Source organism: Agelaius phoeniceus, chromosome 14 (assembly GCF_051311805.1).
Source record: "Agelaius phoeniceus isolate bAgePho1 chromosome 14, bAgePho1.hap1, whole genome shotgun sequence".
Lineage (NCBI taxonomy): Eukaryota > Metazoa > Chordata > Aves > Passeriformes > Icteridae > Agelaius > Agelaius phoeniceus.
Genome location: NC_135278.1, coordinates 3,144,239 through 3,170,414, shown reverse-complemented (window position 1 = coordinate 3,170,414; position 26,176 = coordinate 3,144,239). Strand labels below are relative to the sequence as shown.

At 57.8% G+C, this 26,176-nt stretch overlaps 2 protein-coding genes across 3 annotated transcripts in view; one reads left to right on the top strand and one right to left on the bottom strand.

Moving 5' to 3' along the window:
* Positions 1-2,769: 2,769 nt before the first annotated feature.
* LOC143695206 (uncharacterized) lies at positions 2,770-9,636 on the bottom strand. The gene is made up of 3 exons (XM_077185977.1): positions 9,515-9,636; positions 9,028-9,202; positions 2,770-5,317 (listed from the first exon to the last, which is right to left on the bottom strand). The coding sequence occupies exon 3, from the start codon at positions 5,230-5,232 to the stop codon at positions 4,261-4,263; it is 972 nt and encodes a 323-aa protein (XP_077042092.1). The 5' UTR covers positions 5,233-5,317; positions 9,028-9,202; positions 9,515-9,636; the 3' UTR covers positions 2,770-4,260.
* LOC129125922 (actin-binding protein WASF3-like) overlaps positions 8,062-26,176 on the top strand; it is a 28,444-nt gene continuing 10,329 nt past the window's right edge. The window contains exons 1-8 of one of the 2 annotated variants that reach the window (XM_077185976.1): positions 8,062-8,213; positions 19,393-19,544; positions 22,688-22,822; positions 22,935-23,088; positions 23,331-23,448; positions 23,594-23,709; positions 24,186-24,440; positions 25,429-25,808. In XM_077185976.1, the coding sequence (XP_077042091.1) occupies positions 19,412-19,544; positions 22,688-22,822; positions 22,935-23,088; positions 23,331-23,448; positions 23,594-23,709; positions 24,186-24,440; positions 25,429-25,808 (1,291 nt within the window). In that variant the 5' untranslated portion in view covers positions 8,062-8,213; positions 19,393-19,411. Of the gene's footprint in view, positions 8,214-19,392; positions 19,545-22,687; positions 22,823-22,934; positions 23,089-23,330; positions 23,449-23,593; positions 23,770-24,185; positions 24,441-25,428; positions 25,809-26,176 lie in introns of both variants that reach the window. The other variant, XM_054641633.2, reaches the window with a different exon arrangement.

Genomic DNA, 26,176 nt, shown 5'->3' with positions numbered 1-26,176 from the left:
TGAGGAGCAGCGGCTCTGAGCAGCCTCTGTGAGCGATGGCGAGAGCCGGGCGGGAGGGATGCGCCCATGGGGAGCGCGCTCTCCTCCCCTCGCCTTCCCCCGCGGGGCCGCGCCGGTGGAGGAGCCCCAGTCCCCCCGGCCGGTGGGCTGCCCGCCGGGAACGCCGCGCTCAGGGCAGCCTCGCTGCTGGAGGAACTGCATTTTTATTTCCCTTCCTCTCTGGTGGAGTCTCCTCCCCGGATCCCCATCTCCGCAGCGCGGCCGGGGGAGGCTTGGGAGGTTTGGAAGCATCTTCCACTGCCCTCTGCCGACGCAACGAGCAGCTAAATTTTAATTTCCACATCACCAGAAAGCCTGCACAGGTTACCGGCCTGCTGGTTTTATTTTGTTAAGCCCCTGCAAGCCGAGGGAAAAGGGACCTGGGGTACCCCAGGTGGTGCGCAGGGAAGCTGCCCCCCAAAATGTTAATTCTCCACAGCAGCAAAGCAAGGCTGGGTTAGAAACAGCAGTGAGAGAGGTGGGAGAGCCCTTTGCCATAGAAAACACCATGTTATGGAGATTTCTTCCCTCTGGAGCTGCAGAAGGCTCTCAGAGGGGGAAACAGGAGGTTAATTCTCCTTGGGCCTCGAGCCAGACACAAACCCCAGGGAGCAGCATCTCCCCTGGATGTTGGCTGCATGGTGCCTGCACAGAGAATTTTTTGGCCCAGACATCACTGGGCTGGAGTGGACCAGTGAGACTGAGGAGTAAAATCACAGAAGGGACTGGAAAAGTGGGGTTAAAAGTCTGGGCTGGGTAAGAGGATGGATTTCATCAAGGAGGAAGATGCAGCCTGGGAAGCTCTGGGAAATGCAGGCAGGAGCAGCTCTGCCTGCTGTAAGAACACAGAGCATCCCACCCAGAGGCTCTGCAGCTTCATAACCACAAGATGAAAGAAACACTGAGGAAAACCAGACAAAGCTGCTCTTCCCTGGTTGAACTCCATGCTAGAACACCTTTCTGTGTCTGCCACATGGTTTCCCTCAAAGCCCTGAGCTGCCAGCTCGGTGAGGGATGCACTGGATGGCAGCAGCACCTCCAGGCTCTCCAGATGCACATCTGGCATCCCTGGAGAGCTGGCAGGGAGCCCCTCATGGCACAGCTGATGAGCATCGTGTGCTTGGCTCCAGCCCTGGTGCCAGAGCCCCTGCCAGAGGGATTGGCTCCTGCTCAGTGTGTGCCTGGTGGTGCAGAAGGGGAGGAGGAATGGAAATATCTGTGCAAACAGCTTGGGAAGTGCTGTGGGACCCCGTGGCCTCAGAGAACACAAATCTCCAGTGGTTTTGTAACCTGGCTTGGTTTTAGTGACGTGGGGATGATGCCTTAAGTTCCAGCTTTCATGTTTTCCAGACTCTGTACTGCATTAGGATATAACTCTGAACTCCATATAAAGTGTCAGCAGCTCTCCTCACAGCTCAGTCACACAGAACAATCCTTTTCCAGCCCCAGAACCAAGGACACCACTGCAGCTTCAGGCCCAGAAAGTGCAAACAACAGAGAATTGAGGAGAGCAGACTGGGAGGATGGGACTGCATCACCTGGAGCTGGAATTGGACAATTAACCCCAAAATGGAAAAGGACCAAAACTGATAAAAGTGTGAGAACTCGTGAGCCTCATCCAGCTTGGGTGTAGCCCTGGCTGGGCTCTTGTGCTGCCCAAGGTGAATCCTGTGAAGGCCTTTTAATAAATCCCTGCTTTTTTCCTTCAACTCTGTTCTAGGCAGCCTCTCAAAGCACCAGGAACATGTAGGGTTGTCCTGAGGACAAAACCTCACTGACAGCATCTGCTGCAGGGCCAAAAGCTTTGGGAAAACATCTCTAGTGGTGAGCAGCTCTCTGCAGAGACATTCACATGCTGGGCACAGCCCCTTCCTGTCATTAGCAATGCTCCTTTCTTTAGAGTGGAGCTGTAGTTGAGACAGCTGCTGCATCTGGCCTGGCAGAGACACTGTCCCAGAGGAAAAAGGAGCTCAGGGGCAGCCCTAGGGATGTGGCAGAACTCCCTCCCTGGCAGGGATACTGGAATGCAGAGTCTGGAGCCCAAGGCTTGTCCCAGGGAGAAGGCAGAGACCAGCACACTGTAACATCCTTCCTCTGCCTGACCTTCCCAAAGTCTGGGATCAAAAATATCACAGGTGGCATTTCCCACCTTTTTGGTGAGATTCAAGTAGATTCTACTTAGTTTGGCTGGAAAATGAGGCAGCTTGGAAGTGCTGGTGTGAGCAGTGGGTTTTCAGGGAGCCACGTGCCACCAACCCCCACATTTGGCTTCATTTTTGGCAGTGGAAATCACAGCACCTCATCCACTCCATGGCTCCAGGCTGGGTGGGGAACATGGTGCTGCTCAGACATTGCTGCCCTACCTGATTTTCCATTTTGCAGCTGAGCAAAACCACAGTTTCTGGCCCAAACAGAGGACCAGGGTGGATCTATGTTTCATTAAAGGGCTTCTGCAGCCACTCAGCTGCCTGCTCACCTTCAGCCATCCAGCTGCAGAGCTGGGGAGGGCATTTTCTGAGCGTGCCTCACCGGTTTTCCATATTTCCTTTGAAATAGGAGCTCCAGGGGCACGTTCCTGTGGGGAAGTGGAAGTTCCTGCCCAGCCCCACCAGCCCCAACCACTGCCCCACATAACCCCACGGGACCTGGGCGCGAGGTGCCAGAGCTGCTCTGCTGATGGCAAGAGCTCCAGCCGGCACACAAAGGAGGCAAGGATCCAGCTGTAAATTAATATTTTATAGAACACCAAGAAAAATCAGAGAGGCTAATTACAGCGATAATCATCTCGGCCCCGAGGCATTTCCATGGAAGTCAGGAATTACCCAGGATTACCTCAGCCCTCGCAGCAGCCCGGCGGGAGGCAGCGTGTGCCACGGCACCCAGCACCTCCTCCCGGGCCGGCTGGGGGTCCACGACCCAAAACAAAGGGCTTTGGCAGCTGTGAAAAACGCCAATCACTTGTTTTTCAAATTTGAAAAGTTCAATAGTACTAAAATGGTTATAAAAATAGTAATACAATTAGAGTGATAATAATTTGGACAATTTGAATTAAGACAATGTGAGACAATAGAGACAAAGAGTTACGGATGTCCGGGTACCTTTTTCTGGGCAGCACGAGCCCGAAAAAAGACCCACGTTAACAAAGGATTAACCCTTAAAAACAACAGCCTGTTGCATATTCATACACTTCATACATGATGCATAAATTCCATTCAAATACAGGATTCTGTCTGGTCATCGTCACCTTCTTCCTCTGAATCCTGACAGCGCCTTCGAGGCGGGAAGAAGTTCGTTTCTTCTGATAATGGAGCAATAAATTCCTTTTCTCTGAAAGATTCAGGTGTCCTGTGGCTGCTATCTCGCTGCGAGTTCTTTCTTTAAAAAAGTATCATACATAGCATAGTTTCTATTTTAACATTTTTTATAACCTAAAACTATACTTAACACAGTACTTAAGAGAATTAATACAGCATTACTTTCTAACACAACACATATAAATATTCATTTGAATATTTGTGAAAAGCCAATCATAAAATACGCATTTTTCACAGCAGCCTCCTGGCGTCCCGCTCCAGCTGCACAGCCTTGGCTTGAGCTGGCTGGGGTGAGGATGGAGGGTGCTGGGGTTTGGGGCTGGTGCTCCTCTGGCCCCACTGTGCCTGTCACTGATATGGGAGCCACCGCTGACCCCAAGCTGCTCAAAACTCTGAGGAGTTCAGGGAGTCACTGGCAAAAAAATTTGTGGATGTGCCCCCAGGATAAGTTTTTCCTATGGTTCATTAATTTGCTGTTATTAAGTGATATTTGCATCGTTTATCCAGTGATGGAATGAATTCCCTCAGGAAAGGGTGAATTCCCCATCAGCTCCTCACTTTGGAGGGTGATCATGGCACAAAGGTGGCTCAAGGCAAGCCTGGAACATCTCTGGGAGCCGCATGGCCAGGAGTTCTGCAGGCTCCTGTCCCACTCAAAGGGACAGAGCCAGCCCAGACACCTCCAGGGGAGCGGCTCAGGGAGCAGGGGAGCCTTGGTGCAGCTGGTCTGTGCCCCTGAGCTCAAGCAGAGGACACTGCTGCTGTGACACCCAGAAAAACACTCAGGTGAAACCCCACATGTGCTGTGCACAGAGCTGGGAAGGGCTGAGGCTGGCCCCGGGCTGGGGGTGCTGCAGGTGCTCAGCTCTGTGGGTGCTGCTGCCTGCACCGTTCCCTCCCCCTGCCCTCACCCTCCCAAGCCAATGGGGCACCCTGGGCACGCTGCCTGTGCCCCCCAGGCCCAGCTGTGTGTGTGCCTGACAGCACCAGCAGTGCAGGAGCTGCTCTGGGGGCTCCAGGGGCTGAGGCCTGGGCAGCTGTGCCCCCCTTTGGGTTTGCTCCTGGCACCTCGAGGGTTGGAGATGGGCTGAGCTCTCCTGGCAGCACCCAGAGCTCCGGAGCTGCTCCGAGCGAGGGCTGGGAGCCACCGTGGGCTGCGGGCAGGACGGGAGGGGGCAGCTCTGTCCTGGGCACGGCAGAGGGGCTGCTCATCCCCCCCGTCCAAACTGAGTCCCCAAATCCCTCCCTGTGCTGTCGCAGGCTGTGCTGTCCTGGCAGCAGCATCATCATCCTCGCCCTGACCGGCTGCACTCACTTCTGGCTCTGGCTCACAGAAAACTTTTGCTTCATTTCTTGAGACGAGAACACCTCTGGTGGCACCAGCACAGGGACAGGACAGCTTGGCCAAGGCAAGGATGAATCTGAAGTGTCCAGCCTGAGTGTCACTGCTCAGGAAGGTCCCTGGGGACACCGGCAGGAGTGAGGACGGGAGGGAGGGTGCAGCAGCCGGGGCTGGCGTGGGATGCAGAGCTGCCCGAGCTCCTCGGGGCACGGCAGGGCTGCCCTTACACCGCTGGGCACGGCAGGGCTGCCCGAGCTCCTCCGGGCACGGCAGGGCTGCCCGGGCTCCTCTGGGCACGGCAGGGCTGCCCGGGTTCCTCGGGGCACGGCAGAGCTCCCCGGGTTTCTCTGGGCACGGCAGGGCTGCCCTTACACCGCTGGGCACGGCGGGGGTGCCCTTACACCGCTGCCTGCAGGAGAGCCCGGCTCCGGGCTGGGACACAGCCTTGTGCCCAAGGTCCAGCCTAGTGAGGGCAGCCGTCCCTTTTGGGGTGCCCTCGCCCCTCATCCATGCCGGTTTTCTGTTCCTGACGAACATCCTGATGCGCTGGGGATGAGGAGCTCCCCCCGCTGCCTCCTCCGGCGCCCTCCTGACAAACTCGGCTTAATCCCGCCCTGGAGCGCTGCGTAAAGAAATCAAAGCGTGAGTCATCTCCCTCCAAACCTCAAACCGTGTCACAGATTATCCCTCGTGCTGCTGAAGTTCTTTCTTCCCCCACAGCCTCAGTGCGAGGGAAGGCAGCGCGTTTCCCGCACGGCGTTTCCCGCACGGCGTTTCCCGCACGGCAGCTCCCGCACAGCTCCAGCCGCCTGTCCCTGCTGGCTCGCTCTGCCCTCTAGGAGCGGCTGCACTCACAGCAGCTCTGGAATCACGGCATCGTGGAATTGCTCAGGGTGGAAAAGCCTCCATCGAGTCCAACCATCCCCACAGCACTGCCAAACCCAACATTAACCCGCGTCCCCAGGTGCCACATCTACACATCCTTTAAATCCCCCCAGGGATGGTGACTCCATCACTGCCCTGGGCAGCTGTGCCAGGGCTGGGCAGCCTTTTCCATGAAGAAATTTTCCCTAACATCCAATTTAAACCTCCCCTGGCCCAGGCTGAGGCTGTTCCTTCTCCTCCTGTCCCTGTTCCCTGGGATAAGATCCCAAATCCCTCCGGCTGTCCCCTCAGGAGTTGTGCAGAGCCACAAGGTCCCCCTTGATCCCCCTTTTCTCCAGGCTGAGCCCCTGTCCCAGGTGTCTCAGTTGCTCCTGGTGTGCTCCAGCCCCTTCCCAGCTCCATTCCCTTCTCTGGACATGCTCCAGCCCCTCAACTTCTCTCTTGAGGGGCCCAGAACTGCCCCCAGGATCTGGGGTTCAATTTTGTGGGTGCCTGGCTGGGCAGGTGCATGGGGGCATGGCCAGGGATTTGAGGAAGGGCTGTGGGGTCACTGGGTGCTGCCCTGGCTCTGCTGGCATCCTTGGCACAGGCATGCAGCTGCCATGGGCAGAGCTGTGTGGTTTTCCTGCAGTCTCATCCCCTGAAGGAGTAATTCACCTCTCTCCTTTTCCAGCCAGCAAAATCCCTGCTGGTCACTGGGGCTGGGGTGTGGGCACAGCCTGGGATGGGTTTGGTGGGGCTGGAGTGGGCTGAGAAGGGCAGGGCCCCGAGGTGGGGTCACTTGTCACACCCTCGGGGTGTCTCAGGTGTCCCTGCCCTGGCAGGGGTGCTGGGATTGGATGGACTTTAAGGTCACTTCCAACCCAGACCATTCTGGGATTCCAGGACTCCCAGGCTGGGATTTTGTTGGACCCCCAAGCAGATGAGGCTCCTGCAGATGTTTGCACTCAACATGGTCCAGTGCTGGCACTGGGGCACAGAACCATGGCAGGGTTTAGGCTGGAGGGCAGCTTTGAAGGTCTTCTAGTCCAACCCCCTGCCATGGCAGGGACACCTCCCAGCATCCCAGCCCGCTCCAAGCCCCATCCAGCCTGGCCTTGGACACTGCCAGGGATCCAGGGGCAGCCCCAGCTGCTCTGGGCACCCTGTGCCAGGGCCTGCCCACCCTCACTGTAAAGAATTTCTTCTTCATATCTGGTTTAAATTGACCCTCTTCTATTTTAAAACCATCACTTACTGTCCCATAACAACAGGTCCTCCTAAAATCTTTGTCACCATCTTTCTTGGAGCCCCTTTAGACACTGGAAGGGACTCACTCTTGGGTCTCCCTGGATCCTTCCCTTCTCCAGGTGAACACCCCCAGCTCTCCCAGCCTGCCCCAGAGCACAGGGCTCCAGTCTTTGGGGTGTCTCTGTGACATGACCAAGGAGGGGACCCCAAATCCACCAGCAGCTGGTGACAGTGACAAGCTGGGGAGGACCATGCTTTCCTTGGGGCTTCATCAACACCCCAGAGCAACACCTTGGCCTGGATCTGACCCATGGGGAGACACCAGGACCCACAGGGCACAGGGGAAGCGGGGAGAAGATGGTGGCAACGCCACACCTGGAGCAGACGCTGCCCACACCGCTCCCTCTCACCGGAGCATCGCTTCCCCTCCCGGCCAGCGGAGGCACTTCCAGGGGATGCTCCAGAGCCGCGGCTCACGGCGAGGGCTGGGAAGCGGCGGGGAATGAAGGATTTCTGCGAACCCCGAGGCGAAGTTGTAAGGGCGGCTCCGGCGGGGCTCGGGGCTGCCGGGGCTGTGGCTCCGGGTGCCGGGGCTGGCTCGGGGTGCCGGGCTGGTTCGGGGTGGCTCGGGGGTGCCGGGGCTGGGGCTCCGGGGTGCTGGGTTGGCTCCGGGGTACCGGGTGGGCTCGGGGTGCCGAGGCGGCTCCGAGCTGGCCCGGTATGGCTCGGGAGTGGCTCGGGGGTGCCGGGTGGGCTCCGGGGTGTTGGGGTGGGCTCGGGGTGCTGGGGCTGCCACGGGCTGGCTCGGGTGTGCCGGGCTGGCTCGGGGGTGCCGGGCTGGCTCGGGGGTGCCGGGTTGGCCCGGGGGTGGCTCGGGGGTGCCGCTGTGTCTCGGGGTGCCGGGTTGGCTCGTGGGTGCCGGGCTGGCCCGGGGATGGCTCGGGGTGCCAGTGTGTCTCGGGGATGGCTCGGGAATGGCTCGGGGTGCCGGGTTGGCCCGGGGATGGCTCGGGGATGGCTCAGGGATGGCTCAGGGATAGCTCGGGGTGCCGCTGTGTCTCGGGGTGCCGGGTTGACTCGGGGATGGCTCGGGGATAGCTAGGGGATGGCCCGGGTATGGCTCGGGGATGGCTCGGGGATGGCTCAGGGATGGCTCAGGGATGGCTCGGGGTGCCGCTGTGTCTCGGGGTGCCGGGCTGGGGCGCGGGGCGGAGCGGGGCGGGGGCGGGCGGGCACATGCGCCGTGCGCGCACTGCGGAGCGGCGCGGGCAGCGCGGGCAGCGCCGGCGGAGCGGGGCGCGGGGCGCGGGCAGCGGCGGCGGCGGCCGCAGCCCCGCACGGCCCCGCACGGCCCCGCACGGCCCTGCCGAGACACACCCGGCCCCGGAGCCAGCCCGGCGGAGGTGAGCGCGGGGGATGCGGGGATGACGCGGCGCAGGGAGAGCGGGGGGTCCCTGTGCCCGCAGGTGTGAGCGCGCAGGGGGGCACATCCCTTGGCGGGGCACGGCATTTTTGAGGCCTTTTGATGGGGGTCTCCAGCACCTTTTCATCCTTTTGGGGGGGCGTCGTTGCGTGGAGGGGATCTCCCACCGCTCTGCATCCTGGCGCGGGGGGTGGGTGATGCTCTGCTGCTTTACATCTTTCCGGTGAGGGGGGGGATCTTTGCGGGGGTGGGGTTCTCCATCCCTTTACATCCTTGTGGGGGGATCCTCCACATCCCTTCGCATCCTTTCAGGGGGGTTCTTCCGTCCCTTCGCATCCTTGCGGGGGGGGGGGGGGCGGGGAGGGCCGCTCTGCATCCCCGTTTTGCTGCATCCCCCCCAGCTTTGCATCCGTGCACGGGGGCGGGGGGCTGTCCTCCATCCCTTCGCATCCTTGCTTTGGGAAGGGGCTGTCCAAGCTGCCTCTCATCCTCGCGTGGGGGGTCCCTCCACTTTGCACTTATTCACGGCCTGGAGGGGGCATCCTCCACGTTTTGCACCTTTGCCTGGAGGGGAGGTGGGGGGCTCAGGCTGCTCCGCACGTTTCCATGGCGGGGGGAGGGATCCCGGCAGCGCTTGGCACATCGGCAGCGCGGTGCTCCGGGCCTCTCCGCACCCTCTCAGCGCTGGGGAGGGGGGGTGTGCGCTGTCACTTCGCATTCCTGCACGGAGAGGGAGGGGGACCCGGCTGCTCTGCGCCTCGCACGGGGGCGGGCTGGGGGCGGGGGGGCTTTACCTGCCATCCTCGCCATCCTGGGGAGGGAGGATCCTTCATCTTCACATCACTGCGGGGGATACGCTGCTGGGCCCACGGTTGCCTGTGCTCCCACAACCAGCGCAGGGCAGGGCTCATCAGCCCCTGGCTGGGGAACCGGGGGGGTCCCGGGGGGGCTCTGCAGGCCGATGTGAGGCTGGGGGTACAGAGGGGACAGCGCTGAGCAGGGCACAGCCCGGTGTCACCTGTCATGCATGGCCCCCCCTCCCTCCCCATCCTGGTGCCCTCCCCGGCAATTTGGAGCCCCGCTGGGTTCAGAGCCCCCCTGGTGACCCCCCCAGCCCGGGGCACCCCCGTGGGCAGAGCTGCAGGTGGGCTCAGAGCCCCTCAAAGCGGCCGAGCCTGGGCCTCCGCGCTCAGTGATTCAGCTACTTGCAGGGAGCTTTAATTTTCTCGCTTCAAACTCGAGTTCTTGCTGCCTCGTGGTGGTGTCAGCGCCATGGGTTACCTGCGGCCTGAGATGCTTTTTGAGGGAGCTGGTGGCTGCTCCGTGTGGCCGGACACGCTGCCGGAGGAGGGGAGAGCAGCGCCGGGATGTGCGGGCAGCTCGGGAATGGCAGGATTAATAATTCATCTTCCAAACTTCAGCGTGCCAAGGCACACCCCTCACGCTGCAGCTCGTTGCCTGGGGTTTAAAGAGATTGCTGGTGTCATTTTCTTTTTAAAAATGGTGTTTTGGTGGTATTTGAGTATGTCGGTAGCTGCCAGGGTGACAGCTCGGTGAGGAGGGCAGGGCCACGGCAGCATCGGTCCAGCACAGCCTGCTCAGGCAGGCAGAGGGTTAATGTGCACCTGCAGCTCATTGCCTGGGGTTTAAAGAGATTGCTGGTGTCGTTTTCTTTTAAAAATGGTGGTATTTGAGTGGTGTTTGAGTATGTCGGTAGCTCTCAGGGTGACAGCTCGGTGAGGAGGGCAGGGCCATGGCAGCATCGGTCCAGCACAGCCTGCTCTGGCAGGCAGAGGGTTAATGTGCACCGGGCTGTGCTGTCGCAGACGCGGAGCAGGAGCGGGGCTCTTACCCAGAGCGCTGTGATGCACTCAGACCCCAAATGCCCGCTCCTCTCCCCGGGAGCCGGAGCCCACGGAGGAAACTGGAGCTGGAGCATATTTTGCTTTGAGCTGTCATCTCCCTTGGCCCAGTTCTGAACCAAAGATGCTCATCCTCCATTTTATGGCAGATGACAAATCAGCCGCCGATGCCAAGATCTTGACAAGTTACGAACAACAGCCCTCGAGCCAGAAGTGTTAAGAAATAAAAAAAGAAAAGCAAGAACGCTTTTTCTTTTTTTCTTTTTCTTTTTTTTTGGTTTTTTTTTTTGCAGAGCTGCTCATCCAAAAGCCACCCTCTGAGCTGCACCCCGCGGCATTTCACACGTCTCTGAGCAGCGGGGCTGCAGCCAGCTCCAGGCTGGCATCTGCCCCCTCTTCCCCACATCCACCCCGAGGTTTGTAGGGTGCAGCCCTGGTGGGGAAGCCCAGATGGGGAGCGGCAGGCAGAGCCCAGCCCCGCAGGGAGCAGCCTGGGGCTGCCTGGGAGCGCTCTGCTCCAAGGCTGGAGATACCAGCCCTGCCTGCGGCTGTTCCCAAAGGCAGCAGCGGCTTTGCAGAGAGCCCCTCGCTGCTGGCCGCGGATTTCCCCGGTTTATCAAAGCGCCTTCTATGCTGGGGAGAAAAAGGCTGGTTTGTTCAGCAGCCTCCTGCCCGCACAGCCCGGCGGCCAGCGAGGGAGATCCTTCTGGTAATGAGCTGGGCACAAAAGGGAAAAAAAGCTGTCATTGAAGATTTTCCTTTGGTGATGGAGTCATTAAAAACAACACATGATTCCTGGGCCAGCAGGGATCTTTTGCAGCCAAAGCAGAGCTGAGATCGCTGCTGTGTTCCCACAGCCCAGCCCCTGACGCCTCCTCTGACGATCAAGGCAGCGCCGCTGCTCCCGGGCATTCCCCGCACGGGAACCGGGCACGAGCAGCCCGGGGGTGATGGAGGAGGGTCCTGCACAGATTCATCCACAGCTTTCCCCCTCCTTTTCCCTTTCAGCGTTAGGGTATTGGGATGGATGGGTTTTTTTGCATGGATTTTGCATGGATAGGGATACTCTGATCTGTACCCACAGCAGAGATAGAGCCAAGGGTGAATGGGAAGGACCTGGAGAAGTGGCCTCAGCTCCATGAGCAGTGCCAGGGGACACTGAGGGCTCCCCATTTCTGAGAAATCAAACAACAGAACCCAAACTCCACGTTAACTGAACCCCAAGGAAAGCTACTGCCTGAAAATCCACCTGCCAGAGATGGGATTGTTCAGCCTGGAGAAGAGAAGGCTCTGGAGAGACCTCAGGATCCCTTCCAGCAGCCCAAGGGGGTTTATCAAAAGGAGGGAAAGGCTTTTGTCAGGGGTAAATAGTGACAGGTCAATGGAGAACGGCTTTGAACCAAAAGAGGAGAGATTTAGATTAAAAGTTAGGAAGAAATTCTTGGCTCTGAGGGGGCTGAGGCCCTGGCACAGGTGCCCAGAGCAGCTGGGGCTGCCCCTGGATCCCTGGCAGGGCCCAAGGCCAGGCTGGACACTGGGGCTGGAGCAGCCTGGGATGGTGGAAGGTGTCCCTGCCATGGCAGGGGTTGAATGAGATCATCTGAAAGGTCCCTTCCAACCCAAACCCTCCTGTGATTCTGTGATTTACAGCATTTGCTGTCACCTACCCTAAAAGAAACATCATTTAGCTAAAACCCCTCTGGAAGCCTGTTTGTTTTAAACCAGACTCACAGCAGGACAAGGTTTCTGCACTGACCCTGGGGTAACAGCAGCTGCTTTATGGCCTCCTCCTGAGCAGGGCTGGTGCTGCAGAGCCCTGGGGAGTGCTGGGGCTTAGAGACAGCTCCAGCAAGTGCTGCTCCTGGGGTTGAAACATTTTACAGTAGAAGGAGGGGGGAAAATCCCCAAACCAAACCAGCAACGGTGGCATTTACTAATCAAGCTCCCGAGGAATATTTTTAGCTATGATTTAAGGTTGTGTTGCACTTTGCTGTGAAGTGGAGCCTCCTGGAGCTGCCATGGGGGAGCTGGCACAGGAGGAGCTGTGGAGGGAGGCAGGGGGGAGGCAGGGACAGCTCTGCCTGGTGGGACACGGGTGGGACATGGGTGGGACATGGGTCAGGGCTGTGGGACAAAGGTCAGGGCTGTGGGACACGGGCCAGGGTTGTAGGACATGAGTGGGACATGGATGGGACATGGGTGGGACACGGCTCATGGATGTGGGACATGGGTCAGGACTGTGGGACACAGGTGGGACACGAGTCAGGGCTGTAGGACATGGGTAGGACACGGATCAGGACTGTGGGACATGGGTGGGACACGAGTCATGGCTGTGGGACCCTGGTGGGACACAGGTCACAGCTCAGGAGCCATGGAGCTGTGCCCTGGCCCAGCTGGACCTGGCTCTCTCCCCCCTTTGGCAGCAGGGTCTGGCCCTTCCCCAGCTCCACCCAAATCTGTTCCCGGCCAGCAGCAAAATCCCTCTGTGCCCCCAGGGGCTGAGACCTCTCCACTCATTTCACAGCAAGTCCCAGCCCTGGTTTCCAGCCTCCCTGGGCTGATATCCTGGGAATGGGGGACAAAACCTCCATCCCACACCCTGGGGTTTTCAGTCTCTGGGGAATTTTCCCACCTGATGCTTTGCTGACCCTGCAGAGGGGCTGGGATGTTATCCAGATGTTTTCCTTCACCTCAGCAGCACCAGCATCTGGCAGCTTAGATCCATCAGGGCAGAAAAGCAGCTCTCATTTTATAAGAGGGTCCAAAAAAAAAGAAACTTTGCATCCAGCCATTGCTCCTGACATTCTTTGCAACAGCTTTCCATGTGCATGACTGTGCCCTCACCCCTCCCCAGAGCCTCTCTGTACCAGAGTGGTGTTTCTGTGGCCCCAGACCATTTGTAAAGGCAGGCTCCTTTGGGATGCAGGGCTCTCAAGGAAGGGGCAGGCAGTGGCATTGCTTCCCCCATGCCCACCAGCCCCCAGTGCCACCCTGAGGATTTGCTCTCACTGAAGTCCTGCCCTCTGCTTTATTTGGAGCGAGGGGAGCACTCAGGATCCAGCTGGTTTTAATCTATTTAATGAACCTTTGGACAGCAGCTCTGGAGCAATGGTCACCTTCCCAGGGAGCAGTGACATTTGTCATGCTGGTGGTGCTCTCAGGCATTTGGGCTGCCAGCAAATGGAGAAGTGGTGGCAGATGCATTTTGTAAATTAGAGCAGCGAGTCCTTGTGGTGCAGCTCCATTTTGTGGGAGGTAAATCAGCAGATCTGGCCCAGCTCTCCCAGGCAGGTTTTTCCCTGCACCACAAAGAGCCACCTGCACAGCTTTTCCTGGCTGGATTTCTCCTGAGACAACAAAACTCCAGCCCCTGAAGGCTCTGAGAAGCCCTGTAGGCTCTGCTCCCCCCGTGGCCCACACTGGTAGGACAGCAGGAGTTTGGGGCCACCTGAACCAGAGGTTGCCCCCAGCCATGAGGTGGCTGCTGTGGCCTCTCTGCCCTCTGCAGGTTTGTCCTGTTGCTCTCTGAACCATCCCACGCTGGTTTCCACCACGCTGTGGCAGAGCTCCACAAATCAACACCTCGAGAAGCTGCTGCTTTCACACCTTCCACCTATTTCTGGCTGCTCAGAAGCATCACACACCCCCAGATCCTTCCCAGCCCTCTTCTCTACCAGCTCCCTCCTGCCAAACTCCACAAGATGAGCTCCTTCAGGCACCTGCAAGCCCCACTGAGTGTCAGCTCTGCCTCTTGTCCTTTCCTTGACTTCAGATTCAGGGGTTTTGTTGCTCCTTTCACTATTTCAGGACTGCTTTGTGCCTCCCTCCTGCCCCCAGCCCTTCCTCACCTCTCCATTCCAAGGGTTCTGCACCAAAACAGGTCCTGAGCAGCCACCACAAGCTGTGGCACTTCTTGTTTGTTTAATATTCACTTAAAAACTTTTTTGTTCAAGGTTTATAGGTTTTGCGACATATCTCCTGGTTTTTTCTCTTCTCTGCCTCCTGGCATCCAACCAAAGATTTGCTGCCTTGCAAAATCCTCCAGTTCTGGCAGTGCTGCTCCTCAGGGCTCAGAAGGACCCTGGGAAGCCCAAATTGGGAAGGAGCTTTGATTGCAAGGGCTGAGCAAACAGACTGCCCCAAAGCCTGGCCTAGAACTGAGCTCAGGGCAGGGCTGACCCCAACTGCCTTGAGGTGTTTGCTTTATCCACACTTACCCACATCCTCCTCAAATCCAAGCTTGGGGTTTTCCTGGCTGAAGAGTGAAGGTTTCCCTCATTCCTGCTGCTCCATGCACTCCTGATCCCATCAGGAATATTGGAGGTGCCTCATTTGCAGCTTGGACATCCTTCCCTGCAGTGCTGCCCACCTCTGCCATGGCTCCCCTCCCACTCCAGGTGTCTCCTGCAGGAAAACAAACCCCAGAACTGTTCTCTGCTCCACCACAGCTCAGGTGGGAGCCAGGACACCTCTCCCTTCTCCCTCATGCCACACCAAGCAGGGCTCCAGGGCTGCAGGTGCTGGGCACTGAGCAAGCCAGAACTCTGCCCCAGGGATTCAGCAGCAGCTGAGGGATCTGTGCTCAGATCCTGCCTTGTCCCTCCCTGCAGGGCCACCAGAGCACACCTGGTCCCCCAGGCCCCTTTGGATCTGCCTGCAGGGCTGTAAATCACAGCCCAGGGGGACAGAGTGGCTCTGGGGACAGGGAGGGAGTGAGGGCACAGAACATAAGGAGCAATGGCTGGATGCAAAATCCCCTTTCTTTGGACCCTCTTACAAAATGAGAGCTGCTTTTCTGCCCTGATGGATCTAAGCTGCCAGATGCTGGTGCTGCTGAGGTGAAGGAAAACATCTGGAAGGAGCCAGCTGCAGGGTCACCCCTGGGCCAGCAGCTGCAAGTCACCCCCCAGCCTGGTCTGCAGGGATTGGGGCAGCTTTTATTGCCCAGAACTGTTCTGGAACAGCCCCTATATCCCAGAGCTGCTTTTGGACAGCCTTTACTGCCCAAAACTGCTCTGGGACAGCCCTTATTGCCCAGAATTGTTTTTGGACAGCCCTTATTGCCCAGAGCTGTTCTGGGACAGCCCTTAATGCCCAAAACTGTTCTGGGACAGCCCTTATTGCCCAGAGCTGTTCTGGGACAGCCCTTACTCCCAAAACTGCTCTGGGACAGCCCTTATTGCCCAGAATTGTTTTTGGACAGCCCTTATTGCCCAGAGCTGCTCTGGGACAGCAGGGGCTGCCCCTCAGTGCTGCCAGCAGCTCTGCATTTGTGGTGCTGCTGGCAGTTTGTTCCTTGGGGGAAATCAGCATCTTAGGGCACAATGGACAGCTCATTTCTGCCCTATGTCCTCCCCTGCCTGGCCAGCTCAGCTGGGTGTGATTCCCTTCCAAGCTGCACCACTGGGTTTGGGAAGCAGGTGGGAAGCTGCTGGATTTAGGGCTACTGGCTCTCTCCAGTCACAGGGAAAAGCTGAGTGATGGGAGGATCCCCACAGTGCACCTGAAACCTGAACCAGCCCCTGGCTGGTCCCATTTCTCCTGCCTTCACCATGCTGAGCTCATGGCTCCCATTTTCCTCCTCCTGCATCCTGACCCCACCTCCCACTGAGGGCTCCTGCCTTCCTTCCACTCAGGACACAGTGAAATCCCATGGGATTTAATCCATGTACATGATCCTGGAGCCTGCACCCAGACCATCCCTGCCCGTGGGAGCCTCTTCCTGAAGGTCTGAGGAAAAGACCACCCAAAATCACCCCCCTGAAGTCCTGCAGATGACCTGTGATAGCAGGAGGAGCAGGAGCAGTGCTGGGCACAGCTCAGCATCCCCCGGCCAGGGTCAGTGCTCAGCATTCGTGTGCAGCCTCTTGGTGGGTGATCAGGATGTGCCAGAGAGGACAGAAATGAAGTTGGCCTCTCTGGAATCACATGCAGCCCATCCCCACCAGAGAGCTGGACTCAGGACAGGCCTAGAGATGGCAGCTTTTAGGTGAGCAGTTGGGATTTCAAGGCACAAGTCAGAGGTTTGGTGCTGTTGGTGCAGCAGGGTGAGAGAACTCTTGCCAGAGGAGGCTCTCTGGGGTTCTGGTCCCTGTTATGCATTAATTGGGGGGCTGGAAAACAGCTTTTCCTTTGATTTGGTCAAAATTTCCTTTACAGGCTCTCCTTGCATAAAAATGTGCCAAACTCCTCCTTGGTTCCTTCTGCTGCAAGCTCTGAGTCTTGTTTGGCCTCTTTGGGGTGAGATTAAAGGGATTTTCCTCCTCCAGGGATGCCCTCCCATGGCACAGTCTCAAATGCTGCCATCACACCCCTCACCCACCTTCTGCCTCTCTTCCAATCTGGCCCTGCTGGGAAGTTCCAAACCACAAAAATCACAAAATCCCTTTTTTCCCTTCATCCTGCTCCAGGGTCCCCATGGGGGCTGCGGGCTCAGGTGGCCCCAGTTCCCCCCAGGGATTTGTCCCCTGTGCAGGGCCAGAGAGCCCCGGGTGCCAGGGCTGTGTCCAGTGCCTGTCCCGTGGCTGTGGCCCAGGGAGATGCTGAGAATGGCTCTTTGTTCCCTGTTCCTAATTGCTGGGCCCGGGCAGCTCGTTAAGGGCTCTGCCCTGTGCCCTGCAGTGCTGCAGCCCTGGGATGTGCCAGGGCTCAGCCTCTGAGGGCAGCTTTTGGGGGCACACATCAAAACCAGCTCGGGGTGCAGCCGCCTCAGCTCTTTACTCAGCCTGGGGGGCTCGGGGTGCCCACGAAGGGGAGGGGGTTGTACATGGCCAGAGCCTCCCCTGCAAATGCTGGCCCCCAGAACAAACAGCCGGCAGAAATGTGATTTTTGGGAGCTGGGGACATCACCACAGCTCTGGGAGCACTGGAGGGCTCGGGGTTCGCTCTGAGCCCCGCACAGCCCCCGGAGGGATCCCCCCGGCTCCTTCCCCTGCCCCCCGAGCGCCCCGGGCAGAGCCCAGCCCTGAGGACAGGCTGTGGGCTCCTCCATGGGGGGAGCTGGAATTTGCATTTGAAAGCAGCGGAGGAGCTGCTGCCGCTGCTGGGAGCGCTGGCCGGGTGCTGTCAATGGGAAACTGTTCTGTCTGAGCTGCCGGGGCCAAAAAATGTGAACTCTGCACATGGCTGGCCCCGCTCGGGGCAGCAGCGCTGGCTCCGCTCACGGCCATGGCGGGAGCTGCTTCTCCTCGCTGCCAACATTTTGGGGAAGATGGGGCGGGTGGGGACGTGGAACAGGGGGGTTCTGCTCGCTGGGAATGCTGTTCGTCCCCTCTGGTCCTTATCAGCACAGCCACCAGCTTGCCTTTGCTCTGGGAGCTGGGCTGAACCCCGAGGCACTCGTGGCACCCAAAACCCCCTTGAGTGAGCCTGGGGGGTGGCTGCCTGTCCCTGTCCCTGTCCCTGTCCCAGGGTCTGTGTCACCATCCCAGGGTCTGCATCCCTGTCCCAGGGTCTGTGTCCCTGTCCCAGAGTCTGTGTCCCTGTCCCAGGGTCTGTGTCCTGTCCCAGGGTCTGTATCCCTGTCCCAGGGTCTGTGTCCCCATCCCAGTCCCAGGGTCTGTGTCCTGTCCCAGGGTCTGTATCCCTGTCCCAGGGTCTGTGTCCCCATCCCAGTTCTAGGGTCTGGGTCCCCATCCCAGTCCCAGAGTCTGTGTCCCCATCCCAGGGTGTGTGTCCCTGTCCCTGTTCCAGGGTCTGTGTCCCTGTCCCAGTCCCAGGGTCTGTGTCCCAGTCTCAGTCCCCACCACCATGGATAATAAATGCTCCTTTTTTGCCTCTTTTCCCGACCTGTTTCCCACCATTCACCTTTCACAGCAGTGGAGTACCCTGTCCCCAGCACCCCACAGCCCATGGTGCCCCTCCTTCATCCTTCCCTGCAGCTCCCACAGGTGCTCTCAGTGGGGTGAGGCCTTTGGTCCCCCTGCATCTCCTTAAACTCTGTAGAAAATTAACCATCTCCTGTCCAGGGGGGACAGAGGAGCAGGGGACACCCAGAGATGTTGTGGGGGCACCTGGGGACACCTGGAAATGCTGTGGTGACACCCAGGGATGCTGTGGGAATGCCCAGAGATGCTGTGGGGGCACCCAAAGATGCTGTGGAGGCTCACACAGGAGTTATGGGGACACCCAAAGATGCTGTAGGTGCACATAGGAGCTGTGGGGTACCCAGAGATGTTGTGGGGCCACCCAAATATGCTGGGGGGGTGCACAAGGAGCTATGGGGACATCCAGGGATGCTGTGGGGCTTCCAAAGATGCTGTGGAGGTTCACACAAGAGTTATGGGGACACTCAGAAATGCTGTGGGGCACCCAAAGATGCTGTGGAGGCACACAGGATCTATGGGGACACCTGGAAATGCTATGGGGGCACCCAAAGATCTGTGGGAGTGCACACAGGAGCTGTGGGGGTACCCAGAGATGCTGTGGGGGCACACACAGGAGCTATGGAGGCACCTGGAAATGCTGTGGGGGCACCCAAAGATGCTGTGGGGGCACCCAGGAGCTATGGGGACACCCAGGGTTGCTGTGGGGACACCCAGAGATGCTGTAGGGGCACACAGGAGCTATGGGGACATCTGGAAATGCTGTGGGGCACCCAAAGATGCTATGGGGGTGCACACAGAATCTATGGAGACACCCAGGGATGCCGTGGGGCCATGCAGGGAGCTGGGATGAGCTGGCCACAGCAGCTTGTCTCAGTGTGGTGTGAGCACAAATAAAACCCTGGAGAGGCTGCAGTGAGCTGGAAATAATGGCATTACGAGCGCTGCCTGGCTTCTCTTTGGGCTGTGTGAGGCTGCTCGGGGCCAGCTGAAGGGCTGCAGCACAGGGGCTTGAGCAGCTCTGGGAGGTGACTGGGAAAGGACACGGTGGCACAAAGGTAGGGACAAGGTCCTGGAGGCTCACAGTGTGCACCCAGCCCTGCTTGGGAAAGCCCTGCTGGGCCTGCCTGTCCCAGCGTGGGCAGGAGGAACCTCTGGCACAAGTGTGGGGAACAGACAACTGGGGAAAGCTGTGTATTCTGATTTTAATTTTGATCTTGATTTTTGACTTTAATCCAAGTGATTAATCAGAAAGGACCTTCAGTTTGTCCAGTCTCAGAGTTTCTAATTAAAATAGGGGGATTTTCTTTCAGTTTCACCTGTGTGTTATTTGAAAAATGCCTGAAAACTGGGGGGTCGGGTTCTGCAACAGAGCTGTTTAAAAAATTCAAAACATACAAAGCTTTGTTCAACCTCATGTGTGGTGTGCCCTCTGCTCTCCCCCCTCTGTCCCTGCCTTGCTCTGCTGTCCCAGGAGAGGCTGAGGGCTCGCCATGCCGCTGGTGAAGAGGAACATCGAGCCCCGGCACCTGTGCCGGGGGGCCCTGCCCGACGGGGTGACCAGCGAGCTGGAATGTGTCACCAACAGCACCCTGGCTGCCATCATCAAACAGCTGGGCAGCCTCAGTAAGTCAGGCACTGCCACCTGGGGGGTGGCACCGGGGTGGGACAGGGATGGCAATGGGGTGGCACTGGGATGGCAATGGGATGGCAATGGGATGGCAATGGGATGGTAATAGGATGGTAATGGGATGGCACTGGGATGGTAATGGGATGGCAATGGGATGGCACTGGGATAGCACTGGGATGGCACTGGGATGGCACTGGGATAGCACTGGGATAGCACTGGGATGGCACTGGGATGGCACTGGGATAGCACTGGGATAGCACTGGGATGGCACTGGGATGGCATGGGGATGGTAATGGGATAGCACTGGGATAACACTGGGATGGCACAGGGATAGCACTGGGATAGCCCTGGGATGGCACTGGGATAACACTGGGATGGCACTGGAATAACACTGGGATGGCACAGGGATAGCACTGGGATAGCACTGGGATGGCACTGGGATAACACTGGGATGGCACTGGGATGGCACAGGGGTGGCACAGGGATGGCACTGGGATAGCACTGGGATGGTAATGGGATGGTAATGCAATGGCACTGGGATGGCACAGGGGTGGCACAGGGATGGCACTGGGATAGCACTGGGATAGCACTGGGATGGCACTGGGATAGCACTGGGATAGCACTGGGATGGCACTGGATGGCACTGGGATAACACTGGGATAACACTGGGATGGCACTGGGATGGCACTGGGATGGCACTGGGATGGCACTGGGATAACACTGGGATAGCACTGGGATAACACTGGGATGGCACTGGGATGGCACTGGGATGGCACTGGGATAACACTGGGATGGCACTGGGATGGCACAGGGATAGCACTGGGATGGCACTGGGATGGCACTGGGATAACACTGGGATAACACTGGGATAACACTGGGATGGCACTGGGATGGCACTGGGATGGCACTGGGATGGCACAGGGATAGCACAGGGATAGCACTGGGATGGCACTGGGATGGCACTGGGATGGCACTGGGATAGCACTGGGATAACACTGGGATAACACTGGGATAGCCCTGGGATAACACTGGGATGGCACTGGGATGGCACTGGGATAGCACTGGGATGGCACTGGGATAGCACTGGGATAGCACTGGGATGGCACTGGGATAACACTGGGATGGCACTGGGATAGCACTGGGATAGCACTGGGATAGCACAGGGATAGCACTGGGATAGCACTGGGATAGCACTGGGATAACACTGGGATAACACTGGGATGGCACTGGGATAGCACTGGGATAGCACTGGGATGGCACTGGGATAACACTGGGATGGCACTGGGATAGCACTGGGATAACACTGGGATAGCACTGGGATAACACTGGGATGGCACTGGGATGGCACTGGGATGGCACAGTCACTCCCACCAGTTCCAAACACAGAGAAACAAGGGTTATGTGAGAGCCATATGGGCTGGCCATATGAGTGAGATAATTCTCACTCCTAACTCAATTAGAATTATCCAGCTTGTTGGAAATAGGAGGATAGGAGGATACTCCTACTTTTTATTATTTTTTATTTAGATATATTTCTTGATATCATTTTATAGAATTAATTATTTATAGGATAAATAATTATTGTCATTATTAATTATTTAAAAATTATTTTATATCATGACATATTTATTATATTTTTATATATTTTTAATATATATGTTTGGTTTTCTGTTTTTTATAATTTTATATATATATAAAATAATATTTTTTAAAGTGTATATATATATGTATATATAAATATATATGTATATATATATGTATATATATATATATATATATATATATATATAAAAGTTTGTACTTTGGTTGGGTTGTTTGCTTTTGGTTTTGGGTTTTTTTTTGTTTTGTTTTTGTTTTTTTGTTTTTGTTTTTGATTTTTTGGGGTTTTTTTGCCCAAGCTTGAAATGGAGACTTGGTGACATTTTGAGACCCATTTCCCTCCCACGGCTGGTCTGTGCAGTGGGGGATGGAAAGCCTTCAGGAGCCCCTTGCTTCTCCACTTGGCCAGAAATAGGAAGGCCAGGTGAAGATTTACAATACCCCAAGCTATTCTTTTACATTTGGAGCTTTTTGAGGAAGTGAGGTCTCTATCACAGGTCTAAACCCTCAGCTGTTTCCTGCCCTGGGACTGATCTCAGCAGGAAAGGGGCACATGAGAGCACTGCACACACCAGGGTGAAGCTTTAACAGGGGCAACCTATTTCATGCTGAATATCCACTTAAAATAGAGAGAGAAGCTATTCAGCCCCCCCCCCCCTTTTTCACACACCTCCAGAAGCAGATTCTGCTCTAAAATACTCCCAGAAAAATAAACCCAGGGTGTAGGGAGCTGCTGGAAGTGCAGTGGCTCACACGAGCAGCACCCACGTCTGCTCAGGCTTCCAGTCCAGGGAAAAAGGGAATCAAACATGACCAAGCTGGGGAGTGCTCTGAGGAGGTTCTGAAAGTGCCCTGATCTGGGGAACTGTCTGAGAGGTGGGACTGGAGGAAACCCTGAGGATCTGGGGGATGGGATGGGATGGGATGGGATGGGATGGGATGGGATGGGATGGGATGGGATGGGATGGGATGGGATGGGATGGGATGGGATGGGATGGGATGGGATGGGACAGGTGCTGTAGCCTACAAGTATCAGCAATGCTCTGCCAGACACCTCACTCAGCTCCATGATAGGAATAAACCTAATGAAAAGCTAAATAATCCTAAATAAATAACCCTAAATAAATAAGCTGCACTGAGATGCAGGAAAAAAACTGATAAAGTAAAACAAATTGTGGATCCTCTCTGCTGTGGCACTGTCCCCACTGCCCTGCTCTTGGCTTTTACCTGGGCTGAATTTCCCCAGGTTTTGTTGTGGCATTTTTGGTCTTTTTTTGGTTGATCTGTCCTGATGGACCCAAGGGCTCTTTGGGGCACCGTGAATGTTCTGTGCCCCGGTGGGTGCTGCTCTCACTGGAAAGGGGTGATCATTTGGGCTCCCCTGCCTCCTTGCAGCACTCTGGGAGAGGCTGAGGCTCAGCTCCCAGAGATCCAGGCTGGGGAGAGCACCCACGGAGCCAGGGGGGAGGTGGGAGCTCCAGGGGATGGGCTGAGCTTGGTGAGCACCAGCTGTGCTGACGGGCGCATTGTCCCCTGCCAGGCAGGCACGCAGAGGACATCTTTGGAGAGCTGTTCAATGAAGCCAACAGCTTCTACATGAGGATGAACTCACTGCAGGAGAGGGTGGACCTGCTGGTCATCAAGGTGACACAGCTGGACTCCACCGTGGAGGAAGGTGAGGGGCTGGGGCTGGTTTGGGGTGATGCTCTCAGGACTGGAGCCCCACCATCCTGTGCTCGGTGGGCTGAGGCCACCCCTGCATCCCTTGTCCTTCCTGTGCCCCCCAGTTTCACTGCAGGACATCAACATGAGGAAAGCCTTCAAGAGCTCCACAGTGCAGAACCAGCAGGTGGTGTCCCGCAACTCCATCCCCAACCCGGTGATGGAGATGTACCAGCGCTGCGACAAGCCCCCGCCCCTCAACATCCTCACACCCTACAGGTACGGGGCACAGCTCTCCAAGGGGGTCCTTCCCATGAGGAGGATCAGGTGTGCCCCCATTTGTGTGCTGTGTGGGGCACTTGGGATGAGTGTCCACAGCCAGCAGGTGGTGGCTGCTGTGTTGGATGTGTCTGTGGTGGCGCAGCAGCTCATGGTCATGGTCAGCCCAAAGCCCTTGGGAAGGGGAATAGGGGGTCTTCTCCTGTGGCTGGTAACCCTCCCTCTGCCCTTTGAACCCCCAGGGATGACAAGAAGGACGGCCTCAAATTCTACACTGACCCGTCCTACTTCTTCAACTTATGGAAGGAGAAGATGCTGCAGGCGACAGAAGACAAGAGGAAGGAGAAGCGCAGGCAGAAGGTGGGTGGGGGCAGCAGGGGGACAAGCAGGGGAGCTGGGGGTGCTCGGGACCTGGGGACAGCCACCTCCTGGTGCATCCTTCATCAGAAGGATGGGTGCATCTGGGCCAGGCTGGAGGTGGAGCCGTGGCTTTGTGTCCCCCCAGGAGCAGCGGCTGGTGGAGGACTCCACCCGGGAGGTGAAGAAAGTGAGGAAAGCCCGCAACCGGCGCCTGGAGTGGAACATGATGGCGTATGATAAAGAGTTCCGGCCGGATAACAGGTTCTCACCATCCCCCTATCACATGGCATCATCGGAAGGATCACTGTCCCCAGATAATAGGCAGGTTCTACCTCCTACACCTTCAGCTCACGGCTCTCCTTTGCTTTGCTCTTCCTCTCCGTCATTGTGGGGGGTGTGGTCCCCACAGCGGGGTTGGGGTGTTCAGTTGTTAGCCTGTGGATAGTTGGATAGCCTGTTGTAGCTTCATGGATAGCTGGTGTCCCCAGGGTGTCATCCTGGAGCTCAGGAGGAGCCTTGGCACTGGGATAAAACCAGAGCACTTTCTATTTTGCAGCTAAGGGAAGAGAGTGGTTCAGCTCTGTTGTGTCCTCCTCCCCTGTGCTCTCACTCTGCTGTCTTGTACATCGATATTTTCATGGCCTGTTCTTGTTTTGTTGTCTCAACCCCAAAACGCTCCCAAACCCACTCCCTGAGCCCCCTCGGGTGTACAACAGCCGCCTTCTCCCATGCTGCAGGTCCTACGCGTCGGACGCTGCCGACCACTCGTACCCGGCCAGCCCCAACCACCCTGCCCAGCTGCTGGCCCCCGCTGCCCACCTGGCCCCGGCGGAGCACAAGGAGGGGCTGGCAGCCCCCACGCCCCCCGAGCACGGGTTCCGGCCCGCGGGCAGCCGGCAGAACAGCCTGACCCGCCTGCAGCAGCCCCACGCACCGCCGCCCCCCGAGGCCGTGCTCAACGGGCCCAGACCCCACCTAGTCAAGGATTACGGGTAAAGCTTCAGCCTGCTCGCTGCTGGAGGGGTGTCCAAAGGGAAGGGGGGCTTGGTGGGGGTCTGACCCCACATTTCTGGGCTGATGGAGCAGGAGAGACCTGCCCTGCATGGTCCAAAACTGCTGGTGAGAGGCCAAATCAGTCAGGAGTGCTCTTGGGGTAATGTCATCCCAGATAAGGGGCTGGGATGGATGGAGGGTTTTTTGGGGTGTTGCCTGCTTTCCACCACTGCATTACCCATAACCCATCCAGCAGAGCTCCACCACCCTTCTGACTCTGGGACAGAGCTTTCATTGGGGTTTGGAGCAAACCAAGCCAGAGTGGAGCCAGCTGGGTGCTGGGACAGGTAATAGGAAATCCTTCAGCAGTGCTCTGGCAGCCAGGAGAGCCAGGTGTGCCCTCCAGGGCATCAGGCCCAGCATCACCGGCCAGGCAAGGCAGGAGATTGCCCTGCTTGATCTGCACTGGAGCAGCCTCACCTTGAATACTGGGGGCAAGTTTGGGCACCACAACATAAAAAAGACATTGGGATGTTAGAGAGTGTCCGAAGGAGGCCATGAAGATGGTGAAGGGCTTTGAGGAGAAGCCGTGTGAGGAGTGGTTAAGGGCGTTTAGAGTGTCCAGCTGGAGGAGAGTGAGGGGAGGCATCATTGCAGTCCACAGTTTCCTGAGGGGAAGCAGAGGGGCAGATGCTGATCTCTTGTTAGTGGTCACCAGTGACAGGACCCTAGGGAATGGCCTGGAGCTGTGTCAGAGGAGGTTTAGGTTGGTTATCAGGAAAAGATTCTTCCCTCAGAGGGCCGTGGGCACTGAGCAGGCTCCCAGGGGAGTGGCGCCAGCACCAAACCTGCCGGAGCTCCAGGAGCGTTTGGACGGAGCTCCCGGGGATGCCCAGGGTGGGATTGTTTGGGATGTTCCCGGAGCTGGACTGGACGATCCCTGGGCTCTGTGATTCCCGTGGCTCTGACGCTGTGCCCCCGTTGCAGGCCGCAGCCGGTGCCCATGGCCGAGTACTTCGTGCCGCCGGCCCCGCCGCCGCCGCCGCCCGTCATCCCGTCGGCTCAGACCGCCTTCGACAGCCCCATCTCGGCTCCCCCCGCGCTGGCCCCCGGCTCGGCCTCAGCCCCCAACTACGCCCCGTCCCCACCTCCCGCGCCCCCCGGGCCCTACTCGGCCTCCCCGCCTCAGAGCGGGCCCATGGCACCCCCGGTGGCGCCGCCGCCGCCGCCGCCCGGGCCCCCGGCCGTGTCCGCCTCGCCCGCGCACTCCGCATCGCCGCCCGCGCCCGCCGAGCCCCGCAAGCCGCCGGTGCCGCTGATGCCCATGAGCGACGCCCGGAGCGACCTCCTGGCTGCCATCCGCAGGGGTGAGTGCGGGGACGCGGCCCTGGCCGGGACACGGGTGACAAAGCACAGCTGGGTGGCACCGGTGACACCGGGGGTAAGATGAGTGCTTGGTGGGCAGGTGATGGGTGAGGATGGCGGGGCCTTGCCAGGGGAAGAAAGGCAGAGTAGATGCAATCTCCATGGCTGGAGGGGGAATGAAGCCCCACAGATTGCTGGCAGCTCCCAGGCATGGAGCTGCCTTTATTCCCCCGGCAAGGTCCCACCATCCTCACCCATTCCCCTTCCTTTGGACACCCTGGCTTCCTCCCAGGCTGTAGTGGATGATGTGCTCCAAGGTCTCTCGCATTTCCTTTTCCTGCAAATCTTCAGGTCAAATGGTAAATTTAAC

Excerpts from the sequence above, each read along its gene's own strand:
- LOC143695206 (XM_077185977.1), bottom strand. The coding sequence starts at position 5,232 with ATGTTCGTCAGGAACAGAAAACCGGCATGGATGAGGGGCGAGGGCACC.